The following is a 16875-nucleotide window of genomic DNA, read 5'->3' on the forward strand; positions in this document are numbered from 1 at the left end:
TGTCTCATGAGTCTGTCTCTAAAGTGCTCGTCCATGCGTTCTGTGTGGAGATGACCAAGTTGCGTCTGTACAGAACAGCTGTAGAGTTGTCCTGGACGGGGACAGCGGGCTGAGATTTGTGGGATCTCCTTCCCTGCTTCTCTCCGTCATCTGCCGGGATAAGCCTGGCAACTGAGCCTACCGCGTCCTGACCCGGTGATGTCCTTGGACAAAAAGCAACCAGAGCTCTACTTGCCGAATATTCTCCTGTTCATAAGTTTACCAGAAAGAAAACCCCCAGAGATGGTGATCAAATGAAAGATTGTATCTTCCCAGGACCAACACACAGTTCCTAGACCGTTCAAAGTACTCCCTCCTGCCCACTGCACCTGCTCACTTGGATTATATTGCCCTCATGTGTTAGTTCTGTGCGTGTCACAGAAATACTTGATAGAATTCAGTTTCGACGAGGGAAAGTTTAAATTGGCCAACTGAGAGAATTCAGCGCAGAGGTCAGCAGTGGGCTGACTTCTGCATCACTGTGCGCCAGAGGTTAGGCAGGAGGAGCACGTGGCAAAGGAAGCCATTGCCTCTTGGCAGCCGAGAAGCAGAGACCCAAAGGCATGCCTCAGGGACCTGCTTGCTTATCCCTCCATCTTCATCTGTGGAGAAATCCAGAACCACCCTTAGGACCCAATCAACTCTCTGCTGACCAAGCCTTCAGTACATTCCATATCTAAACCCGCATATCAGATCACCCCAGTTCTCAAAGAAGCCACCTCAGAGTGTTCACAGACAAGAGGGAAGGGAGAAGTGTGTAAAGTCTGTGACCTGCTGTGTGCTCTCAGTGAAGGAAGGGAGGTGAAGCCTCCCTTCAGCTAGGTCCCGCTATTCTCACCTTGCAGTGAAGACCTGCCGAGCCCACGGAGAAAGAAGCCATGCTTAGACATGTGGACACAGCCTGGCTCTTGGGCTAGGCAGATGGCCAGGTACCATCACGTCATGCCCATCAGCAGGATCCCAGAACAGGTAGCCTGAGTTTAGTCAGGTATTCCCGGGCCCCATTCAAGTGGATGTCAGGTTACATAGTACTCAGCAACAGGAAATCACACAGTGCTTCTGTTTTTAAAAACTTTTATTTAAGAGTGTCAGTCCCCACTGGCTCAAGCTTCTTGTAACTGGGCCCGCTTTTCAAGAGGACGGTGCTCCCTGGGGTCTATTTTGAAAGGAGATGGAAGAGTCTAGAAAGCCATGCCTCTTCTTCATGCCATCCCTGTGGCCCCAATTCCCCCTGCAGCCTTTCTGGGCAAGAGAGTTCACAGTGAGTCACATCACGGCGGGGGTGGGAGGCACAGACCCTACTGAGGCTCAATCCCCACCTGAGGGAGCTTAGAAGCCCAGGCTGAAGGACTGTGGAGGTGGGTACTGCTGGGGCTGGGGGTGGGGCATCGCTGAGCACATTCCTGAGACACAGACCTGTCTCTCACGCACCTCAAGTTCCTCTGCCTCTCAGGTCTTCAGCACCTGCAGCTGCCCTTGGACTTTTACCACTGTCACCCACAGATTCCTGTGATGATGCCAACCTGGACTGTCATTTGGCACAGCACAGTCATTTTTCACTCTTCTCCAGAGCCATGATGTCTGGATAGAGTAGACCTCTCTCCTTTTTCCAAGATGGATCCTGATTAGCTTAAGCCAATCAGAGTAGTCCGTTCATCCTAGTCACAGACACAAGTACAAAAATATATATGGGCCCCAATTCAGTTCTCAAGAGCCAGCACTTAGGAAAATGTCTGTATATTCCCTCCTGTCTAGAACTGTAATGTAAAGCAGGGGCCTTGGTAAAGTGCTATCAATAGCACCGAGATGAGGGGAGCAGGGGGGAGGCTGGGCTGACAGGGAGGAGGCATTTAGCAAGGCATAGAAAACCCACATCTGCAGTGACATTTTTGGGATACTAGGTCAAACGGCACCTGAAGCCCTTTTCCTGCTAGACTTTTTCAGCTATGGACCAATACACTCCATCTGAATGGTTTAATCTAGCTCAAATAGAAAGCTCAGTCTCTTGGCAAAGATTCCAAAAGCCATTGACCTTTCACAGGTACAATATGTAGTGGCTTTAGCTACCACTGAGCCAGGGAAAGGTGTGGGGAGGAGGAGAGCAGTCCTTTAGTCTCATCCAACAACTCCTTTATTTTTAAGATTTGTTTAATTTTTTTAAGATTTATTTATTATTTATCCAGTATTCTGTCTGCATGTGTGCCTCTAGGCCAGAAGAGGGCACCGGATCTCATTATAGATGCTTATGAGCCATGGTGTGGTTGCTGGGAATTGAACTCAGGACCTTTGGAAAAACAGACGGTGCTCTCAACCTCTGAGCCATCTCTCCAGCGCAGATGTTTTTATTTTTATTTAATGTGTACAGGTGCTTGCCTGTATGTATGTGCACTGCATGAGGACCTGGTGCCTGCAGAAGCCAGAAGAAGCCACCAGACCCCCTGAACTGGAGTTGCAGTATTGCATTTGGGTGCTGGAAACTGGAAGAGCAGCCAGTGCCCTTGACCACTGAGCCATCCCTCCAGCCCCACATCAAACAACTAAACAATCACTTCTGCTTAAACCTATCAACAAAGCATCATACAGTCCTATCTAACCTCAGACCTCACATCACACAAACCTGGAGGGGCTGAGATCAGAGTCCCTCAAATGCAGAAGGCTTTTCTAATGGAGCTTTCCCTAACAGATGAGACGGGGCACCTAACAGATGAGACGGGGGTGGTATGGCTGAAGGCTTCCCCTACAAAACAGGAAGTGGACCTGAAGGACTATGGAGTCTCCTTCAGAATCTTCTTTGGTCTGGAGCAGCAGGCAGCCTACTCAAGAGGGCAGTAGGCTTCTTCCTGTGCTACAGTCAGGAAGTGTGAGCACCTGCCCTGGAGGTTACATACATAACTAAACTAGGGTCCCAGTCTCTGAGATGGCTGTGTGTGAATGTCCTGGTGGCTCTGAGAGGGTGTATAGCTATATTACCTCAGGGAGGTGTCCCTGTGGCCAGGTCTCTCAGAAGAGAGAGGAGGACCTCTGGCACGCAGCGTCTGGGAGGGACTTGTTGCTCACAGGGAAGCTGTGAGCGGAAGCTGCTTTCCCCAGTCCCCTCACCTGTCACAATTCATCTTTCACTGGTTTAAAGATGCTAAGCTGAGCTTGTGGCCCAGATCTGCTCAGGACCTGAGAAGCTGAGCCCACGATGCTATGGCTCGATGTGGCTGTTCCCAGGGCAGGGCTGTCAGATTGCTCCTTCCATCATTCTACGATGGGATGCAGAAGAGGAAGTGAGCCCACAGCTTCCAGCCAGAAGTCCTCGCCATGGATACCTCTCATTCAGACTTCAGCGTCCCGCAATGTTCTCGCCAGAGCCAACAAGACCCTCACCTGCCAACAGGGGAAGCAGCCAGGGGTAGAGGAGGAAAGAGGAGGACCCCTTTCAATGAGTCTAGAGCGTTCTGGAGCTACCCTGTCCTGTCTGGGCCCCGCCCTTTAGCAGGTGGGAGGACAATGCTGTCTGTGTGCTGACAGGCTGGCAAAGGGGAGGGCCATGCCGTGGCTCCAAACTGACCTTTCCAGCCGCCTTTCTCGCTCCCCAAGCTCTGCTATCTGGTATCTCCATCCAGCCGTGGGGCCTCCTAGTGAGGGACGCAGGCATCAACCGCCAAGGTGAGCAAGCCCTAGCTTCCTTCTGCCTGCCAAAGCTAAGCCAAAGAGCAGGGGCCAATGGCTGTGGTGATAGGTATTCAGAGAAGAGTCTGGGAATTTGGGGTTGGGGGAAGGGCTGACTCTAGGTCATTCAAGTGCAGGCTACCAGTCAGGCTTTTTACTTGCTTAGGCCCCAACCCATAATTTCTATCATTCACGGAGACAATATGTCAGAACTCAGACTCTTGGTGGGAGGGAGGGTCATTCGTCTCTGCAGCCTCCACGTCCCCATCTCCAGACACAGGGAAATGTCCAGTTGCCATTCACGCTCAAAGAGCTGCAGGCTCAGGCTAGTTGCCCCTTCTTCCCAACAGCTCCTTAGCAGCAGTATCCCTGAGGAGGAGACCAGGCCCACAGCTTGGCCCCGCTGAGTCCGTGTTTGGCCATGGACTGTGAGTATGAGATCGGCCATGTCCGAAAGCTCCAGGCTCGGCATGCGCAGATGCAGGAGAAGACCTTTACCAACTGGATCAATAACATCTTCCGATTAGGCCGGGTAAGTAAGGCCTGGGCAACTCCAGTTCTGGCCAGTGGCCTGGGGGCCTTCTCTGCGGTCATCTGCCTGTAGCTATTCTGGCCTGCCCCTTCCAGGCTTTAAAACAGGGTTGGCGGGCGATGCTGAGCTGACCCCACATCTGTCCCGATCCACTCCTCAGGTGGGCATCAGGATCCAGAACCTGTACACGGAGCTTGCTGATGGTGCCCACCTCCTTCGGCTGTTGGAGCTTATCTCTGGGGAAGCCCTACCGGCACCCAGTCTAGGCCACCTGCGTGTACACTTCCTGGAAAACAACAGCCACGCACTGGCCTTCCTCAGGGCCAAGGTTTGTTCTGGGAGGGTGTTTCTGGGTGAACATCTAGGTGAGCAGGAAACAGAGGTCATCTGTATGAGAGCTACGCCTTAGGCAGAGTGGGAGATCTGGGCCTGAACACTGGAGGTGCAGCCAAGGCACAGGAGGTGGCTGCAAAGCTCTCCTTGCACAGTGACCTTGACTTAGACAGCCACCAGCTGGCCACAGCAGGAACAGTCTTCATCCCCATCAGGATTCAAAACAGCACTGTCTAACAAGGGAGGATTGCAGGGTTCCTCAATGAAAGAATCTGAGTGTTCTTAACCTTCTCATTTCACAAACCTGGACATATAGATCCAGAATGACTTAGCTGGCATGATCCATCATCAGCCAAGTAGCTAAGCCCAGGGGTGCCCTCGAGAGGTGGGCATAGACTGGAGGAAACGAAGGGCATATCCCAGCCATAGGTCAAGGCAAGGGGAAGAGTTGTAAGACCCCTCTTTCGAGAAGGGTTTCAGGAAGACACCAGAGTCACCTGGGAAAAAGACTAGCCAAAGAGATGGTCATTAAAAAAGAGGCAAGAGTTCCCAGCACAGAGGGACCCCCATGGCTGGTGCTGCTGGGCTGTGCAGGGCCTTTTTACATTGGTGAACCGACTGCTGGCCTCAGGCACCAAAGCTGTGAAGTAGCTGACCCAGAAGCTGTAAAGCCACAGAGACGGCCCAGCTAGGCCGAGCCTAAGTATATGTGACTCCTGTGCCCTGATGGAGGTGACGTGCAGCACCCTGGAGCCTGGAAGCAAAGGGGAGACAAAAGCCACTGGAGGGGAAGCCACTGTGATTCTCCAGAGCCTGAGGGAGCAGGAAGCCAGGCTTTGTTCAGATCCAGGGGAAATGGCCCTGGGAGCTAGTCATTCCCTCCAGGAATCTAGGATGGGTGTGAGCCATACATATATGGACATACATACACATATATAGACACACACACACACACACACACACCACTATCACAACCACACCAAAGTCCTGACTATTTGCTGATTTCCTCCCGTCTCGATCAAGTTCATTCATCAGCTGATATTGCTAATCCCAAAGCTGGGAGAATTGACTCCTCTCTTTTGCTCAACGTCTTGCCAAAGCTGAGGTGAATACAGAGGAGTGAACAGGCCAGGGAGAGAGGGAGGTACGTGGGTGCATTCTCCAGATGCCAATGGGGTATGACAGAGTTCCTCTCTCGGGGCTAGCGGTCAGCTCCCGGCTGTTCTGGTCTCACAGAGGGTCTCCCTTTGTTATTGCCTGGTATACGTCAGTTCTACTAGGAACTGAAAATGAGGGAATAAGACCAACACCCCCACAATGGCAGGGAAGGGGGCAGATGTTTAGGTGGAAGAAAAATGCAGTCTCGATGTCAAATACAGCCTTTCTAGTAAGCCATGTTGAGAAAGTGACCCCAAAGTAGAGGCTTAAAGGAAGAAAGGGGATAAGCATGTGGATGTCTGGAGATGTGGGGGTTAATACTTTCAGACAGCTGGGACAACCAGCCTATGCAAGGACACTGAGGCCGGCGTTAGAGTCAGGCACCAGGATGCCACAAGCAAATCCTGACCTCAGAATTCCTCAGCCTCGTGATTCAGGGCAACAGGCAGATCCTGGGAGATCCTGGTGTGTACCTGTCCTGAATTAGCCAGTCCTCCTACCTAAGGAACAAGATCTAGACCAAAGGTTTCACCCGGCAGATTCCTGAGCCCGGGCTCTGGGGAATACGACTGGGTGGAGTTGGGGACTCTGAACTTCTAATAGTTCTGTTGGAGATAAAGCACTGACTGAAGACTGGGGTTGGGGGTGTTCCAGGGACCCCACCCTTCTCCCCCCCCCACTGAGATGCAGCAGCGCTAGGAGAAGGAGGCAGACGCAGGCTGTTATCTGTTTAGCTCACCTGAGAATTTGCATTTCCAGTGCCACACCTGAGGGCCCTCTACCCAGTGGCCCAGTCTAGTTTACCTGTTTCGAGAGCACTTGTGGGGGCCTGGACTGTCGTCCCAGCTGTTTGGAAAGCCATCTTTTCTCTGGCATTGTTCCCTGCCTGCTCTCCCCTGAGGAGCCCTGCCTGAGGGAGGCTAGATGGGCCCTCCATCTCACAGCCTTGTTCCCCAGGAACATAGGCTTCATGGTTCAGCCCAATCAACTGTGCCCACAGGTGCCTATACCCTTCATTGGGCCAGAGAACATTGTGGATGGAGACCAGTCACTCATCCTGGGACTCCTGTGGGTCATTATTCTGCGTTTCCAGATTTCCCACATCTCCTTGGACAGGGTATGTCTCAGGCTCCCATGCCTCAAGCCCAGCCCTGCCTTCCCCTCAGGCCTCTGGGATGGAGCCGTTTCACCCATGTTAATGAACACACAGCAGACGGTTGGTGTTCATTATATGAATATTCACCCTTCGTCCAGGGGCAAAGAACCCAGGATGTTGCCGTGTGCTAAAATAAGAACTAGAGTCAGGGATTCATACTGACTGGGGGCAGGTCACTCACTGGTGAGGGGCAGGGTGGCTGGTCACCAAGCACTTTCATTCCTGGACTGGCATTTGCCACCTTCACTAGGGCATAATGCACCACCAGAGGATATTAGATACAAAAAGGGACTCCAGTTCAGAGGTTTAAGGTCCTCGGGATCTTGAATACCACTGAGATGGTATTTTCATGGTCTCCATCTTCCCTCCTTTTCCCCTATACCTAGCTCAGAAAATATGAGTATAATGTCCTCACATCTGTCAAATTTCTGGTTTTATGAATTCCAAAGTACTACTCCTAACTCTATGCCAGTGGGTTGGGTAATCCAAACTGGAGAGTGAGACCCTGATTAAAAAAAAAAAAAAAAAAAAAAAAAAGCCATGGATTTAACACACCCAGAAGGCCCTTCAAAACTCACCATGTGAAGGCCCATGAATGGGTTAAAGATGCTTGCTGTTAAACCTGACAGCCTGAGTTCTATTCCCAGCGCCCTCTGCAGCCACCTTCAGGCCTTCTCCCTGATTTTATCTGGGATCCTGGGCATTGTCCTAGCTTCTCTGGCATGCTTCACTGGCACCACCAGGGGAGATTAAATACATGAAGAGAGTCCACCTCAGCGGTGTACAGAGGTACAGTAACTGCCACAGAGGACAGAGAGCTGAGGTGAAAAGCCTGCGGCCTGTCCTAAAGAAAGCCTGGGGTGGCAGGACTGTGGTGAGCCCCACCTTTCATACTGAGGCCTCAGGTCAGCTAGCTCCATGGCTGGCCATCAGAGGGCTGTTGCTAAGTAACAGGAGCCGATACATATTTACTCTTCTGGGGTTAGCTTTATTAGGAAGAAGGGTCTTGAGACCATGACCGGGCCATGAGGTGGGAAAGCAGGAGAAAGGAACAGTCCAGTATACTAAAAGTAGCATAATAGGGCCTTAAGGGGGAAAAGATAACTTCCTTTTGAAAACCTAAAGCGTTAGACTGTTGGAACTATACCTTAGCCCTGATCACACAGCTGAATCAGGCCACACCTTCTTATCCATGGCCGTGGCTTGACAGTGCTCAATGTATGATGTGACTCCTCTATGTTCCCGGTCACATATGCTGCTGAACTAAGTCACCATCGCTAAAGGTTATTTTTTTTTAAATCAGACATTTCCTTTGCCCTGAGAATTCATCTGAGACCCCTTGGGAAGACTGCTTAGGGATTTGGTCCAGAGACAAAGGTTGCTATGTGATGAGGCTCCTCTGGCCTTCCCCCCCACATTCATGGAGAATGTCAATGTGACCCTGAAGGTTCTGATACCTTCCACCCACCCCACATTTTTACCATGCTGCCCTGTTCTGCCAGGAGGAGTTTGGGGCCAGTGCAGCTTTGCTGTCTGCCAAGGAAGCGCTGTTGGCATGGTGCCAGCGGAAGACGGCCAGCTACACCAATGTGGACATCACTGACTTCTCCCGGAGCTGGAGTGATGGGCTGGGCTTTAATGCCCTCCTCCATGCTCACAGGTGCATCTTAGAGCCTGAGCCTCCACCCCCGCAATGGAATCCCACCTGCTCTTCCACACGCCCTCTGCACCTAGGGCCTGGAAAGAGGGGAAAAAGTGGGCCATGAATAGAGTACCTAGGTCTGAGCACTAATGAATGACCTGCTCTAGGCCTGCCCCTCCTCCTTCCCTGAGGTCCCACAGAGTCATCAGCCTTGCCTCTGCCCTTTGGGGATGCCCACCCCATCCTGTGTCCTAGCCCCTCGGCCACATTAACCCTCCCTCCTATCAAGTCCTGCTTATACTCCAGCCTGAAACTTGCAGAGGAAACCACTAAGCAGTGGGTGGCTAACACAAGCCAAAGGCTTCTCTGAGGAACCTTCCTGCTCTGCCCAGGCCGGACTTGCTGGATTACGGCTCACTGAGCCCAGATCGCCCTCTGCACAACCTCTCCTTTGCCTTCCGGGTGGCTGAGCAGGAGCTAGGCATTGCCCAGCTGCTGGACCCTGAGGATGTGGCAGCCCTGCATCCGGACGAACGCTCCATCATGACCTACGTGTCCCTGTACTACCACTATTTCTCCCGCCTGCACCAGGGGCAGACGGCCCAGAGGAGGCTGGCTAAGGTTGGTGATAATCGGAGGCAGGTTTTTCTGACTGGCTATCCGGATGCCTTACTGGCTCCATGGCCTTGGCCAAATTGCCACACTTCTCTGTACTCTGTGACATGGAGGTGACAACTGCTGAACAACGGGAGGCTGTTTGAGTGTCCAAGAGAGTGTTAGTAATGTATAGCATGGTACCTGACATATATGAGAAGCCAGGGAAGTGGTATTCTGGTCTTCTGCCTCCATTGCCCTCAAAAACTGTTCTTCTAATGGGATTAAAAGGCTTAGAGAGCTGAGTCTTCAAGGACAGGCACAGAAGAGGCTCTTTGGAGCAGGTGCTACACTGAGCCCACGCTTTTAGGGGGCTCTCTTACACTGTGGATGCGATGGCAGAGGCTGAGACCCGGAAAGGCTGTCCTCAGGGTTAGTGTCTTAATGTTGGTGTGGGGCCAAGGATGGTAAGCACATTTAGAGAGTGGGGCACAGGGAGTAAAGGGCAAGAGGACTCAGAGAGGAACAACCTGCAGAGGAGGCCAAAGGGGGATAATTAGATGGAGGAAGGCAAGATGTGGCCGCAGCCCGGTTGTGGAGAGAGTACTGCAGACTCCTGGGTATGCATGTAAAATGCTCCTGCCCCTCTGTGGGGTGCAACAGGAGCTATTTTAGTGCACCCTCACCGGAGAGGAGGAGTACCAGCCGACCTGGACGGCTTGGGCTGGCACTGAAGCCAGTGGCGGGGCTTCGTTCTGAGGCTCGCCAGAGGTGCAGCCTGACCTGAATGTGCTCTGCCCTCCACCAGATCCTGCTGCAGCTGCAGGAGACAGAGGTGCTGCAGGCTCAATATGAGCAGCTGACGGCTGACCTGCTCTCCTGGATCAAAGAGAAGCAGGTGCAGCTGGAGGCTCGAGATTTCCCAGACTCACTGCCTGCCATGCGCCAGCTACTGGCAGCCTTTGCCTCCTTCCATGCCCAGGAGAAGCCACCTCGGCTGCAGCAGCGAGGAGCCACAGAGGCCCTGCTGTTCCAGCTGCAGACAACACTCCGAACCCAAAACCGAAGGCCATTCCAACCTCAAGAGGGCCTGGGCCCTGCAGAGCTGGCCCAGCGCTGGGCGGAGCTGGAGAGGGCAGAGGCCTCCAGGAGCCAGGCCATGCAACAGAGGCTGCTCCAGCTGGGACGGCTGGACACTCTGGCCTGCCGCTTCCAGTGCAAGGCAGCCCTCCGGGAGAGCTTTTTAAACGAGGCAGAGCAGATGCTAGAGCAGGCCAGAGCCTCCCTCACCGACCCAGCCGCGGTGGAGGCGGCCACCCAGAGGCTGGGCATGCTGGAGGCTGGCATCCTGCCCCAGGAAGGGCGCTTCCAGGCCTTGGGTGAGATCGCAGACATCCTCCAGCAGGAACAGTATCACAGCTGGGCAGATGTGGCCCGCAGGTGAGCTCCAAGCAGGTAAACCTATCCTCACAATAAGCCAAAGCCTCGCTATAGCCCTCAGAAGGGTGCGGTGGTTTGTGGAGTCAGGGCTCCCTCTAAAGAGGTCATCTCCCACAGATGCACAAATTCACGGCCAGCTGTGGCTTATCCCTTCCAGTAAAGCAGGGTTCCTTCTGGGTAGTCACTAAACAGGTGCCTATTCAAGGCCCACGGCATCCTACACACTACTCTCAAATATTTAGCAGTGCTGTGGGCCAGCACTCCTGAAGCCTAAAGCTATGGTCTCCATAGCCGGCCAGCCAGGGCTACATCTTGATACCCTCCCTCAGCAAGCAAACAAGTGAGGATCTGGCATCTAGCTCAAGCCTATGCTTGATTCAGCCCTCAGAAAAGCAAACAAACAAACAAAAAGGCAAATAAAAACACCGCAAGCCAACACCGGAGGATGTGGCAGAGCTCACCAGAGAAGAGCCCCTGGAAGTTGGCTTGAACCAGAGAGAAGTGAGGGAGCTGATCATGCCTGTGTGGGGGACAGACTGTCCTGGGTAGACAGAATGTCAAGAACAGCTCCCCAAAGTGATTATACAGCTTACAGTAGCCCAGGGGTAGGGGATCAGGGCGTGACTAAGTCACAGGAGATGAGGCCAGGAAAGAAGAGGGATGGAGGTCGGGCTGGGCCTTGAACTCACCTGGATGCTGGGGCAGGTTGAAGGGCAAAGGCTCGTTTAGCTACAAAGCTGGAGTACGGTCCTGGGTGGGGTGACAAAGCGGTGGCGTTCTCAGTGCAGCTTTCTATTTCGCTTCTGAAGTAGGGTCTCACAGAAACAGAACTCGCCATGAAGACCAGGCTGGCCTCAAAACTGGCAGTTTGGCCTCTCCTCCCGCATCCTGAGATTACAGGTGTGACTGCCCAGATCAGTGGTTATGTTCTGAAGATAATACCAAACAGGATTTGCAAACAGACCAAGGTTAAGGAACTGAGCTGGCATGATTCTAAACATCTGTGTACCTGAAAAGACAGTTTTTATCCACAGAGATGGAAGCTTGACAAGAGGGGTGTGTGTGTGTGTGTGTGTGTGTGTGTGTGTACGTCTGAACCTTTCAGGCTCCCTTCTGACGGCGAACACACCCTCCCAACCATGACAGGCTGTTCACATCCATACCCTACCTGGCTCGAGAGACACCCCTGTTCCAGGACAGCCAAGTGGATTCCCTGCCCTAGCCTGCGTTAGACCACCCTTTCCTCTTGTTATCTAGGCAGAAGGAGCTCACCGGGCGCTGGCAAAAGCTCCTACAATGTCTGCAGGAGCAGAGGAAGCAGGTGGCGGGCACGCAGGCCGTGCTGAGCCTGCTGCAGGCGGTGGAGGCCGCCACGGGCCAGCTTGGGGAGCTGCAGGTGGGCAGTTCCAGGAGGGCCTTTCCCAACGCTGCTGCCCACAAACACCCAGCACCTGGAAATGCACTGACCACCCGTCTCTGCCCAGGTGTTGGCCAGCTCCACAGCCTGCGGCCAACAGCTGGCGGAAGCAGTTCTGCTGCTGCAGAGGCATGACCTGCTGGAGGCCCAGGTCTCAGCCCACAGAACCAACGTGAACCGTCTTGCCCGCCAGACGGCACAGCTGGACTCTTCCCGGGGCACCAACGTGCAGATGCTGCAGGCTAAAGCCCTGGCCCTGACCGAGCTCCACCACAGGCTGGTGTCTCTTGTCAGAGCCCGGTGAGTCTGCCCCAACTCCTCAACCCTCTGTAGAACTTTCCTGTAACTTTATCTCCCGCCCAAGCAGAAATCCTGCCCGTCTTCCAGGCGACCTTCTCTGCGCCTGAGCCCACAAGCCTCCGTCTTATTTGTTAAGCCATCCTGGGAGAATCCTGCCCAAGGGGGGCAAGTCTGACGCAAGTGGGCAACCCCCTCCCCATGCTCTGCCCCTCGCCAAACTCTTTCATGTCCCTCTGTGTTCCCCAGACGCGCCCTGCTCGAGCAGAGCCTACAGCGGGCACAGTTCTTGCACAGCTGTGAGGAGGAGGAGGCCTGGTTGCGGGAGCACGGGCGGCTAATGGAGACGGCAGCGCTGGGCCGGGACCTCACTCAGATCGCTACCGCTCTGCAGAAACACAAGGTGCCGACTCCCGCTCTCTGACATCCCGGCCTCCTTACCAGTCAGGCTCGGGACTCCCGGGCGTCACCCTCTCCCTCCCCAACCCGGCCAGGCTCTGGAAACCGAACTCCATCGCCACCAGGCTGTGTGTGCAGATCTCATGCAGAGGGGACACAACCTCAGTGTCAGAGGGACCCCGACACAGCCGGACCCCCTGGAAAGGGCGGAAGCAGTGCAGGGAACGTGGCGGCTGCTTTGGACTGCAGCCACAAGGCGGCGCGCCCGGCTGCAAACAGCGCTGCTGGTTGGGCAGGTAGGAGCGCGCGAGGCGGGGCGAGGCGCGTGGCGGCTGGGCGCGCCGGCACCTGCTAGCGCTCAGCCCTTCCCACCTCCCCACAGTACTTTTCTGACTCAGCCGAGGCGGCTTCTTGGCTTCTCCTGCGGCAGAAGCAACTGGAAAGCGCATCCTGCGGGAAGGACCAGGCAGACGCCGAGGCCCTGTTGCAGCGTCACCTGCGCCTGGAGCAAGGCGTGAGCGCCTTCGCGGCGGAGTTGCGGGAGCTGGAGGATCAGGCGCGCGCTGCTGCAGCCCTGGTGTCACACACGGTGCGAGAACGTGGAAAGGAGCCAGGCTCATGCCTCCTACGCTAAGTGGGAGGTCTCTCCGGGGCAGCGGTACTGTGTAGGCTCCTCCCCAATGAGGGTCTTTGTGGCCCAAAGCTGGTCATGCACCACCCACCACCTACCCAAACCTCCCCACTACACCACCCCACCCTACCCCGAAACCTCCACCGCTGCTCCCATCTCCAGTTACAGGTCATTTGGAATTCTGTCTGTGTAAACCAGGCCATCAAACACAGCTGGGCTTGGCTAGGTCGGCCCAGATCTGAAGTCACTATTAGTTTCTTAATTCGAAAGCCTCAAAGAAAGCTCACATCCCTCTCCCGTCTCTGTCCAGCTCTGTCCCTTACACCCTTTAAACTGCATTTAGGGCCTCCACATGGCTTCACCCAACCTGGCCATACAGTTGGAAGGCTCAGGCCTTTTCCTTTGTGTTTACTCCTAGGTCACATGATTAATCATTTTGAAAACAGATCTGTGGTCTCCATCAAAGGGGCCTTTTGATTCCTAGTCCAAGGCATTTTCTAACAACCACCCCCCCACCCCCCACCCCCCACCCCACATCCCTGGCTGGGCTGTGATGCCCCTTTTCTTACATTTCGGTCATAGCAACACAATGCATTTGGTACAGGGCAATAGTGGTGTCTTCCTGCACTGTGAAGTCGGCTTTCCCAGAGTGTCACGTAATAATGGGAGCTATCTCGTCCCTTTTTGTGTGTCCTCTGTCCCCACCTGACGTAGGCAAAGCTAGGCCTGGCTCCTGGCCTTTTCAGTCTTTGCTTTTCCCGCTATTGGAGGGGAGGCACAGAGTTTGCCCTTCTGCCGGGTGGGGAGCCACATGGTCACCTAAACAGAACCTTTGCCCCTCTCTACAGGAGGAACCTCCGGAAGACTGGAAAAGGCGTGACAAAATTGGAGGACCTCGGCATGAGACTGAAGCTTCAGCAGCCCCAAGCAGCCAATGCTCACACCAGCGGATGTCCTTCTCCGCCAGAGGTACAAGGTCACGGACCCCAAACGAAAGCCTAAAGTCTGTCAGCAATGAGAAGGTCACACATCTTCCCTGTGGCTGTCTGGGGCATCCCAAAACAAACAAACAAACAAACAAACAAATAGAAGAAGTTCAGGGGAGGCTGACTTGAGCTCAGCAGAAAGGAGTAACTGGAGTCATCAAAAGAACACCCTGTGTCGCCCAGGGCAGCATGTCCTGCCTCTGTCTCTAGAAAGCCACAGGAAGGGGGTTGTCACACCAACAAGGTTTAGATGATGTCAAGGTTTAGGTCACGTCGGTTCTGTGGAGTTTAAAATTCTCTGGGTCTTCCTCTGATCTCTTTGTTTTCCACCCCTTTCTGTACCTACTCTTTTACTATGCCTGTATGCGATTTCCGAGTGGTCTGCTGCTGCTGTCCACACTTGCCCAGGGACAGGACAGAAAGATAGACTTGGGGTGTCCTCTCATTCACAGGGAGGGGCGCTGGCCTGCGCTTCCTCTCTGCCTAGCTGCTGCCACCACACACCTTGCCTTCCCCTCTGTGACTATTCTTTTTCTGTCAGACTCCAGTGGGCCTTGCCTTGCTCTGTTTAAATACCCTAGACCATCTGGCCTTTCTTCCCCCTGGTCACCCATTGTACTTACTTCATGTGATGACATGCCTTTCTACCCAAGTGTAGCCCCAGATAGTGTCCTACCTGTTCCGGGTCTGTGAGCTCTGCAGTCCTGGGAGACCATGAGCCCCAGTGGGAAGGACCTGTGGTCTCTTCACACAGAATCAGGCACGGGGAAGCAATGGGTACTGGGCCACCTTGGCCCACCTTGTGGTGAGCTACTGAGTAGGGAAGAGGAGGGCCCCAAGCAGCCCTTTAATCCAGTGCTCTTATGATAGTATGTGTCTCTCGGCTTCCAGAAGAGACCCTGGAAACAAATGCCCAGGAACTGAAAGACTTGGCGAACAACCAGAGCAGGATCCCCATCATTCACATCACAGAGAAGAAGCCCCAGGTACCAGAGGCCCCATCTTGGTGGAGATCCTGTCACTCGATGGGAGCTGGGTGTGGACACACTGCCTTTTTTCTACACAGGTGGTGTCCGCCCTGGGCCTTCTAGGGGAAGGCCCACAGGCAGCTCTCCAGGCTGAATATGACTTTGACTTAAACTCCAACGCCATACTCCAGACACAGGCTCACTTGAGCCAGAACTATGAGAACCTAAGGGCCCTGGCAAAGGTAATGCTCTTCGTTCATGGAATATTTATAGCTGAGCATGCGTCATATGCCTGGATTCCCAGCTGCCCTAAGGGCTGAGGTGGGAGGATTACCTAAGTCCAGGTATCCATGACCAGCCTGAGAAACACAAGCTGAAAACCCAAAAAAGTGAAATCATGCTTGCCTGGCAGACCTGAGGTCCTAGGGTTCAATTCCCTGCACCGGAAGAAGGAGAAGGGAGGGAGAGTTATTATGCCCCTACCACAAGCAGTATTCTCAATCTGTGGGTCACTCCCCTTTTGGGGTCAAACAACCTTTTCATGGAGTTTGCACATCAGAAAGCTTGCCTATCAGATATTTACATTATATTTCACAACAGTAGCAAAATTATAGTTATGAAGTATCAATAAAAGTAATTCTACGGTTGGGGTCATCACTACAAAGGAGGGACCTGTGTTAAAGGGTCGCAGCATCAGGAAAGGTTGAGACCCACTGAGCTAGAGTCTGTGTTATGGTCCCAGGAACACAGCAGTGACTGAGGTGTTTCCTGCCATAAAGGAGTTTACATTGTGACCAAGATGCCGTCAGTCTTTAAATGGCTGTGGTACGGGGACTGGAGAAGGTTAGCTAGGGGTCAGGATGACACCTTTGAGGAAGGAATATGTAAACAGAGACATAAGACAGATCTGAGGGCAGGCAATCCTGGGAAAGCCAGTTGGGTCCTGAACAAAAGCTGAGGAAAGGCCTAAGGGAGGAGGCTGAGGCCCTGAAGCTCTGAGAGTAGTGAGGCAGCAGCTAGAGCAGAGCCTGGGGGGAGGGGGGCATGCGGGCTTCAGGACAAGAGCAAGCCCTTTGAGCAGATAAGAAGCTAACCCAGAAGTGGCTCGTTCATGGCAACCCTCAGCTCTCACCAGCTCCCTCTGCTACCTATCAAGGGGCAGATGTGACACAGTTGTGGAGCAGAGACTTGATCCTCTTAGTGGCTTGGGGTGGACAGGGGCACATCCCAGACCTCTCTGCCCTCCCGTGGGGCCACAGTCCCTTCACCCTGACCGTGGCTGCCTCCTCAGTTTCACAGGGCCCGACTGGAGGAGGCAGTAGCTCTGTTTAGCTTCTACAGGTCCTGTAGGGAGCTCCAGTGCTGGCTAGAGGAGCGGACGGCCCTGCTCCAGACACTGCATCCCCGGGGTGACAGCTTAGAGGCCACCCAGCTTAAATACGAGGTAAGCCACAAGCTAAGGGAGATGAAAGTTCCCACCACCCTGGTATTGCCTCACTGTTTTGCCCCATTCTCCACATTGGCTCCGGGCCTGTCTGGGGAGGGTCTAAAGCCATAGGCCTGACTGACTCTGAGGGCTAGTGACTCAGATGCTCCCTTCTCAAGCCAGCAGGATAAATGTCTTAG

The 16875-nt window shown here is 53.8% G+C and overlaps 1 protein-coding gene across 1 annotated transcript in view; it reads left to right on the forward strand.

Annotated features, from left to right (window-relative positions):
- The first annotated feature begins 4108 nt into the window (after nucleotides 1-4108).
- Sptbn5 (spectrin beta, non-erythrocytic 5) overlaps nucleotides 4109-16875 on the forward strand; it is a 42078-nt gene continuing 29311 nt past the window's right edge. The window contains exons 1-16 of the mRNA XM_060372171.1: nucleotides 4109-4228; nucleotides 4389-4556; nucleotides 6720-6836; nucleotides 8378-8535; nucleotides 8910-9138; nucleotides 9920-10551; nucleotides 11809-11947; nucleotides 12036-12268; nucleotides 12515-12668; nucleotides 12760-12960; nucleotides 13047-13263; nucleotides 13606-13673; nucleotides 14144-14264; nucleotides 15173-15267; nucleotides 15348-15491; nucleotides 16541-16693. Of these exons, the coding sequence (XP_060228154.1) occupies nucleotides 4118-4228; nucleotides 4389-4556; nucleotides 6720-6836; nucleotides 8378-8535; nucleotides 8910-9138; nucleotides 9920-10551; nucleotides 11809-11947; nucleotides 12036-12268; nucleotides 12515-12668; nucleotides 12760-12960; nucleotides 13047-13263; nucleotides 13606-13673; nucleotides 14144-14264; nucleotides 15173-15267; nucleotides 15348-15491; nucleotides 16541-16693 (2940 nt within the window). The 5' untranslated portion in view covers nucleotides 4109-4117. The remainder of the gene's footprint in view (nucleotides 4229-4388; nucleotides 4557-6719; nucleotides 6837-8377; nucleotides 8536-8909; nucleotides 9139-9919; nucleotides 10552-11808; nucleotides 11948-12035; nucleotides 12269-12514; nucleotides 12669-12759; nucleotides 12961-13046; nucleotides 13264-13605; nucleotides 13674-14143; nucleotides 14265-15172; nucleotides 15268-15347; nucleotides 15492-16540; nucleotides 16694-16875) is intronic.

This window comes from Meriones unguiculatus, chromosome 18 (genome assembly GCF_030254825.1).
Source record: "Meriones unguiculatus strain TT.TT164.6M chromosome 18, Bangor_MerUng_6.1, whole genome shotgun sequence".
Taxonomy (NCBI): Eukaryota; Metazoa; Chordata; class Mammalia; order Rodentia; family Muridae; genus Meriones; species Meriones unguiculatus.